The sequence below is a fragment of the Podarcis muralis genome, chromosome 10 (genome assembly GCF_964188315.1).
Source record: "Podarcis muralis chromosome 10, rPodMur119.hap1.1, whole genome shotgun sequence".
Lineage (NCBI taxonomy): Eukaryota > Metazoa > Chordata > Lepidosauria > Squamata > Lacertidae > Podarcis > Podarcis muralis.
In genome coordinates, this window is record NC_135664.1 from 30,998,935 (window position 1) to 31,016,724 (window position 17,790).

Sequence of the window (17,790 nt, forward strand, 5' to 3'; positions counted from 1 at the left end):
AGGCACATTCAAGGGTAATTTCAGCCTTTATTGAATGTAACAATTGGAAAGTTTGGACACGTAGTACGTTGTGCCGCTTGCTGATGAAGCAATTTATTCTAATATTGCTTCTCTTTGTCCCTTACTCCTTTAGCATCCTGATATGTACGAACGAGCAGTATTGAGAAAAGAACATCAGAAAAAATACGGGGCAACGGTTGATTTGTGGAGCATAGGGGTGACATTTTACCACGCTGCAACTGGAAGTTTACCCTTTCGGCCTTTCGAAGGGCCTCGTAGAAACAAGGAAGTGATGTAGGTAATTTAGAGGAAATGCTTTATCCACAAATTGTGCTATCAAATAAAAATAGAAAACGAAGACGTAAGAATTGAGGGAATAAAAATCTTGTGTGATTTGGGTAAACTCTTGAATACCTAACACTGGCTTTACATGTACTGCCACTTCCTCATTCTTTACCAGCTGTAGTGAATTTGTTAAATTATTGTCAAATTACTTTGCTTTTTTGCAAGCATGTAGAACTGGTTTTTTTTTTATTCTAGTTGTGTTGAGAGCAGATTTGATTTGGCATCTTCATCAAAGCATGAGAACTGTGTTTGGAATATATGTGTTAACACCCTGTAGGAAATAACTTGCTAGAAGCCACATGGGCAACATAGAGAGTGCTCTTGTGCTTTAGCCCTGCTTGTCGGTTTTCCACAGGCATTTGGTTGGCCACTGTGAGAACAGGATGCTGGACTGAATAGGCCATTGGCCTGATCCAGCAGGCAAGCTCTCCTTATATTCTTACCAGGTTTCCAAAGTTGTGGCCATCAATTAAAAGAAGGCAACTTAGGGCAGATCCACTTAGTAGCATCCCAAGTGGAAGTAGTTCCTGGCTTGGTTGCAGAAGAGCCAGCAGGAGACTTTGTAAAACATGGACATACCACAAGTGTGTCTCCTGAGATGCTATATTAGACCTTGTTGCAAACGTAAGCGCACCAAGGATTTCAGTTCTCTTTTGTCCCGTAAGAATCTTCCACCAACTTGTGGGTTGGGCCTCCCCCTGACCCCTAGATCCAACCTATACATTCAGCTTCCAGATGAAAACTTCCAAAAAGTGTCACTCATGGCTGCAACTCACATGGCAACCTTAATATAATTTAAAGCCCTGCAGGATTTTCACATCAGCAGTGGCTGTCATTCAGAATTTGGGAGTGACATTTATGCAGTAGTCATGCCACTGAATTACCGTGTTTTTTGCTCTATAAGACTCACTTTTTCCCTCCTAAAAAGTAAGGGGAAATGTGTGCGCGCCTTATGGAGCAAATGCAGGCTGCACAGCTATCCCAGAAGCCAGAACAGCAAGAGGGATTGCTGCTTTCACTGCGCAGCGATCCCTCTTGCTGTTCTAGCTTCTGGGATTCAGAATATTTTTCTTCTTGTTTTCCTCCTCCAAAAACTAGGTGTGTCTTATGGTCTGGTGCGTCTTATAGAGCGAAAAATACGGTGCGCATTATCGTGTCTTTTAGTAGGAGAGAGAATATGGTAAATCATTAGCCATATCTGCAAATTGAACTGCTTTGAGTTCCAACTCACTTTAGCAAGTTAGAGAAAGCAAGCCAATGGACTGGAGCCAGAGTTCTGCTTAGGGGAACTCAGCTTAAGGGATGCTCCTGTTGGAGTATGCTTTTCTTGCTGAGTCTTCCTTCCTTATGTCCCACCCAATAAGCTGCTCCAAAGGGTTAGAGGGCTCTCTGGAAAAGTGAGGGAGGTGTCATTAGGGACTGCCTGGGGAAGAAGGACCTTGCAAAAATTTATCAGGAAAGACACAAGCTTTCTTCATCCACAATTTTTAATGAAATACTTCTGTTTGTTTTACACAGATACTATACCTCTAGTCCAATAATCATGTATCATTATTATTATTTAAATGCTAATGATTGATTGCTGTTTCTAATAACTAATAGTTCTGGTGGCATGTTCTATTCCCTCCCCCCCCCCCCCAAATATGAATTTGTCTCAGATCTTTATACAACATAAGTTACTTCACATTCCTGAGAAAAGATTCTGGAAAACTCTTGTGCGTTGGAAATTTGCCTGTTAACACAGTGTTAACTGAGCAGTAATTTGGTCCAAGGTCACAAACAGATAATTCCGATTAAGATTATGATTAAGCTTTTAAAGAAATTCTTATGTTTTCAAATGACTGCACTTTACCTTTTAATATCCCAAAGGTATAAAATTATAACTGGAAAGCTTTCTGGTGCAATATCTGGAGTACAAAAAGCAGAAAATGGCCCCATTGAATGGAGTCGTGACATGCCTGTTTCCTGCAGTCTTTCAAAGTAAGTTCATCAAATTGCTGACTCACTTAAGTAACTGGATGCTGAGTGTATTTTCTCCCTCTGCTTTCCTTAGCTGATATCAGGCGTATTTCACTTCATTTGTGTTGGTATTGGAAACCATTTTTGTGCATATAGAACGTTTGCTTTCCCACACATGCTATTTTATTGCCACTGTTTTATTGCCCAAGGTTGTTATTTAGAAAGGTACCATGATCACTACAGATGGTGACAGCAGTCACGAAATTAAAAGACGCCTGCTTCTTGGGAAAAGCAATGACAAACCTAGACAGTATCTTAAAAAGCAGAGACATCACCTTGCCAACAAAGGTCCGTATAGTTAAAGCTATGGTTTTCCCAGTAGTGATGTATGGAAATGAGAGCTGGACCATAAAGAAGGCTGATCGCCGAAGAATTTATGCTTTTGAATTATTGTGCTGGAGGAGACTCTTGAGAGTCCCATGGACTGCAAGAAGATCAAACCTCTCCATTCTTAAGGAAATCAGCCCTGAGTGCTCACTGGAAGGACAGATCCTGAAGCTGAGGCTCCAATACTTTGGCCACCTCATGAGAAGAGAAGACTCCCTTGGAAAGACCCTGATGTTGGGAAAGATTGAGGGCACAAGAAGAAGGGGACGACAGAGGACGAGATGGTTGGACAGTGTTCTTGAAGCTACCAACATGAGTCTGACCAAACTGCGGGAGGCAGTGGAAGACAGGAGTGCCTGGTGTGCTCTGATCCATGGGGTCACGAAGAGTTGGACACGACTAAACGACTAAACAACAACAACATTAGAGCTCAGACAAATTGGTGTAGGTGAAACATAGATGTAAAGAAGAAGAGGAGTTTGGATTTGATACCCAGCTTTATCTCTACCCTAAGGGGTCTCAAAGAAGATGCGAGCACTGAGCAAGGGGTTTGGACTAGTTCACCTCCAATAACTCTTTCAACTTCATGATCCTGATACCATATCCCTCTTTCGTGTTGCTGCCAAGATTGCTAAGAAACAACTTCTTCTTGGAAACCTAAGGTTTTGGGGCTTTTTGTTCATTATGCTTCAGTTGTTGATGATATATCACTGCCCCAACTTGGAGCATGGTTAGACTCACTATAGATATGTCTGGCAGTAACCATGGTTCATTGCTTTAATCCTGGTTAAGATCCTAACTAGTGAAGCCAATGTTCCGTTTGTACAGCTGAAGTCTCTTTTTTCTAGCTTAGGAGCTGGGGAAACAGCTGTAACCATCTGTGCCTTGTAAGGTACATCTGAAATGCTTAAATCAGCACAAGCTGTGGCTTGCAAACCATAGTTTCACATCCTGGCTTGTGGCCCATCCTCATCCATGGTTCAGCTATTTAGTTGCAACACTTAACCAGGAAAGCAAAATGTATGGTCCACGTAGAGTTTTATTTGGAAGCTAAACCCATGAATTTCAATAGAACTTGCTTTCAAATAAGTGCCCTAAGGTTTGCTGCCTTAGAATTATAGTTTGTTTTCACATTTGAATCTGCTGGTGGATTTCCTTTTCTTTTCTGCCTTTGGGTTGTCGCTGCATATTCTGCAATACATTGCTCCCCCCTATTAAATTACTATGAGAAATTCCAGAAATGATGTACCCAAGTGAAGAACATTCTCTTGCAATATAGGTGCAAAGGCATTTCATGCATGAATCCTGCAGTATAACATAATGTGATGGGCATGTGTTCATCAAACATCTCTCTTGTTGCTGCCACCAACTGTCCCACCACTAACAGAAAATAGTTGACACCCTTCGCACTGTACAAAATACTGATTAATTAGATGATATTTACCTAGCAAGCATTGAGGAAATATCTCAGTGGGTAATGTCTTCCCTGCTTCATAGAGGATATGAGTAATCGTTGACGGTCGCATCCTAGGCAAGGCAGCCTAGAGAGTTTTATGCAGTTGGCAGTGCTGTTATACATACACAAAAACCAGCAGATTCAAGAGTGGGCAGAAGGAAAAGAAGGAATGTCGTACTTACTCAGAATTAAAAACAAATGTGTTTATTTTTCTATTTTAGGGGCCTGCAAGTACTACTCACACCCGTTCTTGCAAATATTCTTGAAGCAGATCAAGAGAAATGCTGGGGATTTGATCAGTTTTTTGCAGAGACGAGCGATATACTCCACCGAATAATTATTCATGTTTTCTCTCTGCAACAAATGACTGCACACAAAATTTATATTCACATCCATAATAAGTAAGTATTTCAGCATTTTCATATCTTTATTCTTACGTGACATTTCAAACTGATAGGATCAGGTTACCTCTGAATAGAACAGTTTTGCTTATTAACTCTGAATTCTTTCTCCTTTCACTCTGTCTTTATTACTGCATTAGGAGCCATTTTTAAAATGTATTTCTTCTTCTTCTTTTTAAACAGTGCTGCCATGTTTCATGATTTGGTCTACAAACAGACAAAAATAGCTTCAGTTAATCAAGAACTGATATATGAAGGCCGGCGTTTAGTCCTAGAGCCCAGCAGATTGGCACAATCTTTCCCCAGAACCACTGAAGAAAATCCCATAATCGTCGTGAGCAGGGAGTCTGTGAAAATCACAGGATTACTCTATGACGAAAGTATGATGGAGTCTCTTGTTTTTTTCTTTTCTTTTTTAATGGCTTACTTATTTGAACTGAATTGTTATTACTTGATTTTATTATTATTATTTTAAACACGTTACTTTTGTTGGATCCTGTTTCAAACATCAGCCCCCTATGTGACCAAATAAGTTACTTTTTAAAAAACTGTGAGCAAGTAATTGGTTTGCTATCCTGGAAAATCATGTGAGGAAGGATGGGATAGAAATTTAAGAAATAAAGCAATCCTAATCATAATTTTTCTTTTATATTCTGAATTTGTTTGAGTACTATTTGCTTATTTTTAAAAAAATACTTCTGTTCTAGTTCTGCTTCCAAAGGTCCATCAACGGTATGACTTAGATACTGATGCAAGCATGGCAAAAGTGAGTATCTCTTCATAATTGTGTCATGGAACCATTTCCTAGAAGGGAAATACATGTATTGGTACTGAACTTGGATATGATAGAACACCCGATAAGCCCCTGTTCTAGATGGAGTCTCCCTTTCAGCCCAAATATTCTACCCCAACTTTAATATACAGTATCTTGCCTACCAGGTAGTATCTTGAGTTCCTTGCTGCCTTTGTTACCCTTTGTCCCAGCCCAATATCTCCAAATCTCTAAAGTGTATGTGCTCCTTTTGCACCTCACAGATGTCTAGGAAGTCCAAACTGTAAAACTAAAGTTTAGAAACCTCAACCTTTAATTCTGTCTTGGTGATAAGTGTGTTGCTCAGTATTCCCACCTGCCTCGACGTACAACCTTTTCATGATTTAGCTCCCTAAAAATATGCTTCTTTTACTCCTACAGTTTTTATCGCAGTCTGTTTGCTTGTGACAAACTGTAGTGTATGCTGCTCACACCTTTCTTTGGTCTTCCAGGCGGTTACAGGGGTTGTTTGTTACGCCTGCAGAGTTGCCCATGCTTTACTGCTGTACCAGGAACTGATGCGGAAGGGAATCAGATGGTTAATGTGAGTGGCGCTGTGATTTGCTTTATCGGGCAGAGTGAATCATTTCTCTGGCACTTACTGACCCCGGGTATTCCAAGTGCCAGTTACAAAGGTGGAAAGCCCCAGAGAGATCTCTGCCCAACAACTGCCATGCACACCCAGCTATAGACAAACCTGAGCTGTAATAGAATTACTGTATTTTTTGCTGCATAAGACGCACCTGACCATAAGACACACCTAGCTTTTAGAGGAAGATAGGGGGAAAGCCCTGTTTTCGGGGGGATCAGCTCACAGTTGTGCAGCTTCTTTTGCAAAGGGGAAAAGCCCCCTTTTTTGAGGATCAGCTCAAAGTGGTTGAGCTTACTTTGCAATGGGAAAAAATCCTGTTTTTATGGGGTTCAACTCACAGTTCTGCAGCTTTAGGAAAGGAAAGGGAGCCGTTTCTACAGTTTCCAGACAGATAATCTAATCAGCCAGTCACATGTCTCTGGGGAAACAAACAGCCTCCGTCTACAGAACATTCAACAATGGAGTCCTGGGCAAGGGGGCAGGGCCAGAAAGGGAGCCAGCGATCGACCACACATTCGCTCCTTAAGATGCACAGACATTTCCCCTTATTTTTAGGAGGAGAAAAGTGTGTCTTATGGAGCGAAAAATACAGTGTATCCTTTGGTGCTGCATAGGAGGTAGTTACAGCATGACAGGCTTTCCTGTTCCTTGCAGCAAACTATTAACTTAAGTTTCTGTTAATCATCAAATTCCATCTACAAACGCAATTCTTGTTTGCAGGATGATGGCGTTCTAAGCTTGTTTACTCAGAAAAGGACTATCGCCCGATTAAAAGTACTTAGAATTGTGGCCTTTGTTTACATGCAGCTGCCATTTTGCATGGAGGTTCCGTTCCCGGCTCCCCTGCATACCAGCAGACCACACCCTGCCCATTATGCCCCATTCTGTCTCCGTTCTGCCCTCTCCTGGGTCCAAAAGGACCTGCAGGTTGGCAATCGTGCCAAAAATGGTCACCACCTGTTCTTAGAATATAGTACCTTTTCAGGAATAAGTTGATGTTCATTACTTATCACTTACTTCATTTATGAATCATTTCCTATGAGGCATACTGAAATGATTTACAATATACAGGGGTACCTCAGTTTTCAAATGTAATCCATTCTGGAAGACCGTTCGACTTCCGAAACGTTCAAAAACTGAGGCGCAAAGGACAGCCTGCAAATTCAATAGAGAAAATTGAAAAAACCTCAGCGGAAGCCGTTTGACTTCCGAGGCGTGTTTGAAAACGGAAGCATTTACTTCCGGGTTTTCGGCGTTTGAAACGTACCACTGTAATAACATATAAAAACAGTTAAGACAACCAACAAGAAGTTGAACGATGCATATTTATTTTCCATGGGTTGGTGGGAGTGTGTCAATTTTTATATAGAGCAGACGTTTTCTATTGTAGCACGCGGCTAGCATATCCGGTATTTTTCATATCTGTGCTGACACAGTTGGTCTTCATTCTAGCGAAATAATCAAAGAGGATTACAATGAAACGTTACACAAAAAGACAGAGGTGGTTATCAAGCTGGAATTTTGCAACAGAAACATAGAAAAAGCTGGGGAAATGTGAGTATATAAATGCTCTTTTTTAGAACGAATGCTGCATGCTGGGAAGGTCTGCATTTCTCATGTCATTGGATAATATCCAGTCTTAGTCTTGTTGAACAATGATGGGCATTTGCTACAGAATGCCTCCACCCTGCTCACTGGCTGATTTTGGACAGTCACTTAATCTAACCTACCTCGCAAGGTTGTTGTAGGGATACGGGGGGTGGGCAAAGCATGTATGCCAGCTTGAGCTCCTTGGAAGAAAGGTGGGGTATAAATATAAAACATAAATAAAATAATTTTTGTTACCCTAAAATGTAGGTTAACTACATAAACTACTTTTAACTAGCCTTCAGCAAAACTGCTTTCAAGGTCTACAGAAATATCTCCACGCACATTTAGTGCTCAATTGTATACACAGGTCTCAATATTTCAGGTGTTTGTGGATAATCTGTTCTGTTGGATCCAGAATAATTTTTTTATTATTATTTTGGCATATCACCAAATAGGGTTTTTTATTTTTATTTTTAACGATTATTTGATCATGCAAAACAGATCTGTGGGCCATTGTACGTAAGTTGACTTTGTGTGTCTTGTCTTCTGGCGAACAGATATCAAAATATGTATCAAAACAACCTGGCACCGTCAGAAGTGGATGAAATTTCAGACATACACTCCAAGCTGTTACGGGTAAGCATGTTAACATTGCAGCATTACAGTACTTGAAATAAGGGTGTTTCTTGCAAATTCCTGGTATGTTTAGTGTTTTCCTGTAAAGGAAAACCACTTATTTTTTTAGCATGTTTGTTGAGCATGTTCATTAGCTGATGGTATTTTCTTCATATGAATCTATTTAGTGTATGTTTTATTCCTTTGCAATTTGGATGTGGAGAGATGTGAACAGTTTTGTGAAAATTGCTCAGATTTCTGGCTTGATATTTATGCATGTAGGTGTGTGTAGAAGTGGCATACGGCAGAATTCTTGCGGGGAAAATAGCGAGCCATGCTTTTTTCACATGCATGGATGTTCGCATGAAGAAACACGTCCCCCAAATGTGATGCTGAAGCAGTTTCACAACAGCACTGCAGGGAGATCAAACTAATACAGGTGTTGAACATTAATGTGCTGGTGAAATATTCCAGTAAAGTTTATCGCACACCCTAAAAGCAAAAATAAAAAGATCTCTTTCAATGTAGATGACTTTCTATTTTTGTGTCAGTGGTGTTTTGTGTATATTTACAGTGACAGCAATGTAGGGATGTTGCCTGTAAGCACAGATTCTTGGCAGCCAGTAGAAAGTCTCTCTTTCCTCCAATGCAAGGATGCTTAAAGTATGTTAAGGTGGACGTCTGTAAATTCTAGGAAATGTGGCTTGGCTTGCTGCTATTATGAGGTGTTGCAGGTTTCTGGCCAATTTTCAATCATTGAGACATTTTCAGCTATTCTAAAGTAACCAGGGTTTCTTTCTTTCTATATATACAGTCATACCTCAGGTTGCGATCGCTGTGGGTTGCACGTTTTCGGGTTACGGACGCGCCGAACCCAGAAGTACCAGAACGGGTTACTTCCGGGTTTTACATAGCAGAAAGTTCAGCACAAAGCACTGGTCCAATGTGGATTTCCCTCTTTGGAAACCTGCCTGGACTTCAGATATCACCTTATTTGTATCTGCCCATTCTTCTAGTCTCCCAAGAAGGAGCCTGGCATATAGTTTGGAGGCTACATCTAACAAACTAATGGGTCTATAATTGGCAGGGTTTTTCTTATCACCCTTTTTATATATTGGGGCAATTATACTCAACTTCCACCCTTCAGGTATGCGACCTGAGCTGTTAATGTATGAAAACAATTTTGCAAAAATGGGTGACCAGAAATCAGGTCTTATCTTATAGATCTCCATTGGGATCATGTCTTCTCCTGGAGTTTTATTAGCTAGTTGGCTTGCGATTAGCCTCTTAATCTGATTGGGCGTGACATCTGGCCATTCTGGCAGTTCTGATAACTGAGTATAGTAAACTTGTGGGGGTGGGTCAGGAGAACTTCCGGGTTTTGGTGCTTGCGCATGCGCAGAAGTGCCAAATCGCTCTTTGCGCATGTGCAGAAGCACCAAATTGCATCATGTGCTTGTGCAGACGCGGCACTGCGGGTTGCGAACGTGCCTCCCGCATGGATCATGTTCACAACCCAAGGTTCCACTATAATTTTTATTTATTTTCCATTTAATTATATACATTCACATCATCATTTATATAAATTCACATCATCATCCACTTTACTGCCCTGGCTCTTTAGAGCCTATTGACTTCCTTCCCTCCTGCCCCATGGCTTTCAAAATTAACCTTTATATCATTGCATTTTGTACGTTTTCCAGTTCTAATTGCACTCATTACAAAATGACTCAAAATTTAAATAAATAAAGGTAGAAAATTTATCATTACAAGTCTTCAGACAACCCTGCTAGTGATGTTGATTGCTTGCAATAATCTTTCAAATATTGTATAAATTTACTCCAGTCCTTTTGGAATACTTGATCATGCTGGTTTCGGATTTTTCCTGTCAGCTTTGCCAGTTCTGCAAAGTCCATCATCTTCATCTGCCACTCTTATTTCATTGGTACTTCCTGTTGTTTCCATTTTGGGGCTAAAAGAATTCTTGCCACAGTTGTTGCATACATAAACAATCTTTTATCTTACAATTATAAAAGATAAAAAGGTTTCTTTCTATATATGTTCCAAAACTCAGCTTTCAGCAAATTTTTGCTGGGTAAAGCTGAATTTCTTGCATTCGTTCAGCTTTCAAGTTCGCGGGGAACAATAGAGAGCAGTCTTCAGGATATCAAAAGCAAACTCTGTCCGAATGGCCTGCTGTCAGATGGCTGGACCAACCAGGAAGGCACGCACCCGAAAGACAGAAAGTGAGTGGCATTTCCACGTAAAGTTCTTACTGTGCTTCGTTTTTAAGTTCAGACCTCCTGGCATGTGTTAAATGATTTATATCTTTACTTTTTCTCTCCTAGCCCAGAAAGGTTGCAAGTCCTACTGAGTTCCATTACAGAAATTTATTATCAGTTCAAAAAAGACAAAGCAGAACGCCGTAAGTAATTTTAGTTTATTTTTAGTTGAGTTAAGTTAAGAGGTACAGTGGTGCCTCGCAAGACGAAATTAATTCGTTCCGCGAGTTTTGTCGTCTTGCGATTTTTTCCGTCTTGCGAAGCACGGTGTCGGGAAAGTTTTGGAAAAGCTTCAAAAACCTCAAAAAGCTTTAAAAACCTCAAAAAAGGCTACCACACCGCGTTCTATGAGTTGCTCCTCAAAGTCAAGTCGCAACTGTATTAATGGTGTTAAGAAAAAGGAAACAAATTTGCAAGACGTTTCCGTCTTGTGAAGCAAGCCCATAGGGAAAATCGTCTTGCGAAGCAGCTCAAAAAACAAAAAACCCTTTCGTCTAGCGAGTTTTTTTTGTCTTGCGACGCACCACTGTACTGCAGATTTGCCTCTTTACCACCTGAGGTGCATATTTTAAGACCCACCCTATTTTTTGTGACTGTAAGTTGTGATTGTAAGCTGTTTTTAATGTTTCATTTATTTTCAATTCTCATAGTTTAGGTTTAGGGTGAAGGGTGGGTAATAAATTGAAATGATAGTAATAATAAATAATAGTAATAACCAGTGCTTTTTTCCTGGGGGGCTGCCGGGGTACACATACCCCTAAACATTTTGTGAATCTTAAGTTTGGCCTCATTGAGGGGCAGTATTTCAATATGAGTAGGAATATGAGAGTACCCTTAAACATTTATTTATTTTTTTAGAAAAAAGCTCTGGTAATAATAATGTTCCAAGTTAAAATGATCATGGCTAAGTATATGTGTACAGTGGTACCTCAGGTTACATACGCTTCAGGTTACAGACTCCGCTAACCCAGAAATAGTGCTTCAGGTTAAGAACTTTGCTTCAGGATGAGAACAGAAATCGTGCTCTGGCGGCGCGGCAGCAGCAGGAGTCCCCATTAGCTAAAGTGGTGCTTCAGGTTAAGAACAGTTTCAGGTTAAGAACGGACCTCTGGAATGAATTAAGTACTTAACCCGAGGTACCACTGTACAGTCGTACCTTGGAAGTCGAACGGAATCCGTCCCAGCAGTCTGTTTGACTTCCAAAATGTTCAGACACGAAAGCGCTGCTTCTAATTGGCTGCAGGAAGCTCCTGCAGCCAATCGGAAGCCGCAGGAGCCTCGTCAGACATTCGACTTCCAAAGAATGTTTGCAAACCGGAACACTCACTTCCAGATTTGTGGCATTCGGAATCCAAGGTACGACTGTATTTGACTTGATGGGGGGGGGGGTCATTGATTATAAAATCAATTTGTGTTTCAAACGGCGAGTAGAGAAAGCAATTCTGATCTGCCATTGCGCTGCCCAGAGGTCCATTTGTTCCCATGCAGGTCCTCCCTGGTTCTCACTGGATCCTCTTCCCTCCCCCCCCCCCGACGATTGGCTTGAAATAATCATTCTTCTGTAGGCAGTAGAATTCATTGGGGTCCTTGTGTCCACACACAGACAGCTTCTTGAGTTTGCCCATGTGCCCTAGGACCCAAAAAACTTCATGACCCCCTGAGCATTACTTTTGCTATCCAATTTCATTTTATTCATTTATTTTCCTTAGGACTTCCATATAACGAGGAACAAATCCACAAATTCGACAAGTAAGTCTTTTTTTTAAAATTCTACAAATATTTTTGGTGAGGTTCAGCATCACACCAGTGGCCACAAAATAACAAAATGAAAAACCAATATCTTTCTTTCTTTCTTTCTCTTTGTTTCCTTCCTTCCTTCCCGCCCATCTGGCTGGGTTTCACCAGCCACTCTGGGCGGCTCCCAACAGAATATTAAAAACACAATAAAACATCAAACATTGAAAATTTCCCTAAACAGGGCTGCCTTCAAATGTCTTCTAAAAGTCAGATAGTTGTTTATTTCCTTGACATCTGATGGGAGGGCTTTCCACAGGGCGGGCGCCACTACCGAGAAGGCCCTCTGCCTGGTTCCCTGTAACCTCATTTCTTGCAGTGAGGGAACCACCAGAAGGCCCTCGGAGCTGGACCTCAGTGTCTGGGCAGAACAATGGGGGTGGATACACTCCTTCAGGTACACTGGACCAAGGCCATTTAGGGCTTTAAAGGTCAGCACCAACACTTTGAATTGTGTGCTCTACTGCATAATCTTTCTACCATGTTGTCCCTCTTCAGTGTGCAGAGATACTGTTTTTAAGGTCCAGGCTTGTTAGAGGAATGGAATATTTGGAAGCAATATGACAGTATGGTTCTTATTTCTGTGCTGTAGGCAGAAGCTTTTTCTACATGCTACAAAAGCCATGACCTTGTTCAAGGAAGAATGCGTCACCAAGTACGAAGTTTTCTTTGACAAGGCAGAGGACTGGATGAGGCAAGATTCTTCGTTTCGCGTATCATTGAACTCTCTCGTATTGACACAAAAACATGATTTTAAAACTGGTTTTCCTTTTCAGGAAGATGCTTCTTTTAAGAAAACAGTTAATGAATCTCAGAAAACTCTGCTTCGATATTGAGGAAGAGGTGTCGAAATATCAGGACTATGTAAATGAAGTAAGTGTTCTCCTTAATTACAGTCATACCTTGGTTTTCAAACAGTTTAGTTCTCGAACGTTTTGGCTCCCGAACGCCGCAAACCCAGAAGTGACTTCCTGTTTGCAAACTATTTTTGGAAGCCAAATGTCTGACGGGGCTTCCGATTGGCTGCAGAAGCCGCACTTTGGTTTCCAAACATTTTGGAAGTTGAATGGACTTCCGGAATGGATTCTGTTTTACTTCCAAGATACGCCTGTATAATTTTTCAGTATTTTAAAGAGGGATAGTCAAAAGAGGAATAAGTGCTTTGCAGAAATTCATAATAACCTGCACAGATTTTTTTCCCTTAAAATTTATTGCATACACAGGGTGTCCCAACATTGTTCCATTAACACTGTAATCCTATGCATGCTTATTCAGAAATAATCCCTATGGAGTACAGTGGAGCTTGCTCCCAGGTAAATGTACTTAGGATTGCAATATAAAATTACTAGAGCTCAGTGGTTGTCTTACTGTGAGAACAATTATCATAAACATTTCAGTTTAGAAAAGATTGACTCCATTCCAGATGTACCAAGCAATTTCTGCTGCCAGCTTTGATCATCTGTGGACAGGGGGAAGATTGCTTGGAGTTCATTGAAATTAGGCTCTAGGGCAGCGGTTCCCCAGATGTTGTTGGACTACAACTCCCATCATCCCTGAACTCTGGCCTTGCTAGCTAGGGGTGATGGGAGTTGTAGTTCAACAACATCTGGGGACCCACAGGTTGAGAAAGGCTGCTCTAAGGCCACAGGCCTCCCATCCCTAACATATAAGATCTCTTTCCCAAAAAACATTGCCCCCCCCTTTTTATTAAGTCCACCAGAGGAGCATTGAAAAGCTAGACAGGATTTATTTGCCGCAGAATCCAGAACAATTCACTCTCTTTGATAACCAGAATGCCCAAAACTTGCCAATTCTTTAGATCTCTAAAAAAGCTTCGAGAACAAAAGGAAACTTAACATTGTATAGGTAATCCTTATTAGATGTTATATTTGTGCCAAAATACCTTCCCAGTTTAGATAGCCAGCTAATAGAACTCCTTTGTAGTGCAGTCTTCACAGTTCCATAAATTCTGTTTTGTTAACATTGGACTTACTGTACATCTGGAAAACTTACTAAATAGAGTTATGCAACTACAGACTTCAGGAATTGACTAATGAGGGTCCCGCAGTGCTGTCAGGGTAGCACTGTTAGTCAAGGTGGGGTGAAGGGGGAGGTGTGGTTGGTCTTCTTAAGTCTCTTGGAGCACATGCTCTTTTCAACTCTTGGGTACCAAATATCATCCCTCGAATCCAGTGAGTATTTATTAGAAATATGTCTCCTGTTTTTTCTTATTAAGATGGGCTTTGTGTATTTTATTACAGTTACAAGAAAATTTGCCCCAAAAGATGTTTGCGGCTTCCGGTGGGATCAAACATACAATTAACCCAGTTTATCCAAGTTCAAACACTTTGGTAGAAATGACTCTTGGGTAAGAATTTCTCACCTGGATGAATGCAATGCTTTTTAACCTGCTTTTCACAGAACTACTTTAAATGCCAAGCTGTTGTTAAGATTGTTATTTTTTATTATTTGAACCCCACCCATCTGACTGGATTCCCCAGCCACTCTGGGCATAGTCACATTTGAAAGTTGATATCAAGCTTTATTAGTTTTTTTTTAACCCAGGGGTGGCTAATCTGTGCCCTTCCAGATGTTGTAGTCCAACTCCCATCATCCCTGACCATTGCACTGTTGGCTATTTGAAGTTTAGTTGCGCTGCAGAAAGCTTGCTGGGGAGACCACACATTACAAGGAACTCAAAAATAAATTTAACAAGGTTTTAATAACAAAAACAAAAACTCCTTTTACATGAAATATATCAACAAGCATGACCCAACCACCAACCCATCCCCCGGGGTACTGAGAGAGCTAGGTGCTGCTCTTTATATACTATACCCAATTGCTGACACAGCTTAATTAACACAAGTTAGCAGCACCTGCTGTACTGTTTCACAGCTGTAAAACTGGGTCTCGTTATTGGAACATTATTGTGGAACAATAATGAACCTTCACATTTAAAGAAACCATTCAACATGCAGGCTGAGGCTGAAGGTACTAGTGGTCAAGCAACATCTGGAGGACCAAGATGGCATGGTTCTAGAAACAGTATTGCCATGCAACATTTGTGTTTCTTATTCTTGTATCAGCTGTTCTTATGGTGCTGCCATCACTAGCCCTGTTTGGTGTTTTTACAAAAATCCTTCATGGAGTAAGAATCGCATAAAGGAGAGTAGGGACAAGGGCAGATGTTTCCTTCCTCTCCCTCTTCTCCAAACATCTGCCATGGGGAGACTTTCCTACTCATGTAGGCAGTGTTGGAAAACGCCCCGTGCAAGCCCACGGAACTCCAAGCATCCTCTGATGTGTGCAGCACTGGAAAAGGCATCTCCCTTCTTCTCCAGGGTGCTCCAGCAACATATATCAGCTTGATATATGCACACTAATCTTCTGGCATAACACAGTAAGAAGAATAAATCTACTATTTATTAACATATAGTGGTACCTTCATACGCTTCAGGTTACAGACTCCGCTAACCCAGAAATAGTGCTTCAGGTTAAGAACTTTGCTTCAGGATGAGAACAGAAATTGTGTTCCGGCGGTGCGGCGGCAGCAGGAGGCCGCATTAGCTAAAGTGATGCTTCAGGTTAAGAACAGTTTCAGGTTAAGAACGGACCTCCGGAACGAATTAAGTACTTAACCCGAGGTACCACTGTACTATATACAGACTACAGCATAATGGTATCTGTTCTCTCCAGTTCCGAGAGAACGACAAAAATGAAAGTACATTACAAAGTACATACAGGGGAAGAGAGATAAGGCTGTCTTCCGTTCCCACAGTCTTCTCAGACAGGCGTGGGATTCACACCAGTCACATCTGCAGCATCGGCTGCATGAAATACTAACAGTTGGCAGGGTGGATTTGATTTAAATCATTTTTTTAACAGAAAGACTCATTCTTGCTGGTATGATTTTAATATTTACAACCAGATGAAGGTTTTATTTTTGTTATAATAAATTTCCAGAGTAGTTTTTACAGTTATATCAAAAATTATTGATTTGGGTATACTATTAGAAATACATATAGACAGATAATTATAGAATTATTGTGAGGTTTAATAAGTTAACTGTTTATATTTGGACAACTTTTCTGCTGTACTTTATTGGAAGGAGAAAGGCAGCCCTGTTTAGGGAAGCTTTTAATGTTTGATGTATTTTAATATTCTTTTGGAAGCCGCCCAGAGTGGCTGTGGAAGCCCAGCCAGATGGGCGGGGTATAAATAATAAATTATTATTATTATTATTATTATTATTATTATTATTATTATTATTATATCATTTCCTTAATAACAATAACATTATAGCATATATATCCATGTTTGTTAACTGATGTGGTTAAACAATTTTTTAAAAAAACTTAGACTTAGTTTTAGCACACAATAAAAACTTAAAACAAATCCTTATTTCCTGATGAATAGCCTTTGGACTATAATGTAACTTAAATAGAAAACTATCTTTAGAAAGATTTTCCCTCCAAAAGCGTTTTATTTTAACAATCCAATTTAAATTTTTTTTAAAAGATTTTTTTTTTTTAAAAAAACCAACTTAAAAAATCTTTTATTTTTATCCTCCCTGCATGTAGGCTCCTCATGTGATTTAGAACCCTGGAAGAGCCTAGTATTTAATGAGCCTAGCTGAAAGTTGCTCTTTAAATAGTCGTCCTCTTTGAATAGTAATTATACACAGTTTGGGTGTCTTTTAGAAAAATCTGTTTCACTTCCAGATTAAAGAAATAGCCAGTAGTTTTATAAAGATTTTTAACTGAGAATTAAGCATGTTACAGTGCATTCCTTTTCTTTCTTTCTTTTAAACTTTCAGCATGAAGAAACTGAAAGAAGAAATGGAAGGTGTCGTTAAAGAATTAGCCGAGAATAATCACCTTTTGGAAAGGTAAGTTGGCGTTTTAAGGAACTTTGTTTGGCAGGAAGCATATTCGGTAAACACGTAGCTGTGCATCTCTTTTGAGAATTTCTTGTGCATGTGAAGAGGGTTGGCCCACGGCTTGCAGGAGACCCATGCTTCAAAGTGGTGTCTTGTGTGCAACCAGAAGCAAAGGAGCCACTTCTACATGGTGCTTTCCCACCCTGCAGAGGCGCACGTGTGAATTCTGTGCAGAGATGCTGGTTGCTTGAGTGTTTCCCATGTAATTGCCATCCCACCAGGAAGGAGAGAGTTAGGAATGACCAACACAGTGGACCCTTCCACTGTACTCACAGAAATGCGCTCCTTGTGGTGAAAGGCACGTGGGTGGTGCTGTGGTCTAAACCACTGAGCCTCTTGGGCTTGCCAATCAGAAGGTCGGTGGTTCGAATCCCCGTGACAGGGTGAGCTCCCGTTGCTTGGTCCCAGCTCCTGCCAACCTAGCAGTTCGAAAGCACACCAGCGCAAGTAGATAAATAGGTACTGCTGTCGCAGGAAGGTAAACGGCGTTTCTGTGCTCTCTGGTTTCCGTCACAGTGTTCCATTGCACCAGAAGCTGTTTAGTCATGCTGGCCACATGACCTGGAAAGCTGTCTATGGACAAACACTGGCTCCCTCGGCCTGAAAGCAAGATGAGCGC

General features: G+C 40.7%; 1 protein-coding gene across 1 annotated transcript in view; it reads left to right on the forward strand.

Annotated features, from left to right (window-relative positions):
* TBK1 (TANK binding kinase 1) overlaps nt 1-17,790 on the forward strand; it is a 30,965-nt gene that overhangs the window by 10,422 nt on the left and 2,753 nt on the right. Inside the window, exons 6-20 of the mRNA XM_028746296.2 lie at nt 134-294; nt 2,215-2,325; nt 4,369-4,548; nt 4,732-4,928; nt 5,256-5,314; nt 5,812-5,903; nt 7,404-7,505; nt 8,099-8,177; nt 10,281-10,402; nt 10,505-10,581; nt 12,148-12,187; nt 12,825-12,926; nt 13,009-13,105; nt 14,494-14,600; nt 17,049-17,120. Coding sequence (XP_028602129.2) covers nt 134-294; nt 2,215-2,325; nt 4,369-4,548; nt 4,732-4,928; nt 5,256-5,314; nt 5,812-5,903; nt 7,404-7,505; nt 8,099-8,177; nt 10,281-10,402; nt 10,505-10,581; nt 12,148-12,187; nt 12,825-12,926; nt 13,009-13,105; nt 14,494-14,600; nt 17,049-17,120 — 1,598 coding nt within the window. The remainder of the gene's footprint in view (nt 1-133; nt 295-2,214; nt 2,326-4,368; nt 4,549-4,731; nt 4,929-5,255; nt 5,315-5,811; nt 5,904-7,403; nt 7,506-8,098; nt 8,178-10,280; nt 10,403-10,504; nt 10,582-12,147; nt 12,188-12,824; nt 12,927-13,008; nt 13,106-14,493; nt 14,601-17,048; nt 17,121-17,790) is intronic.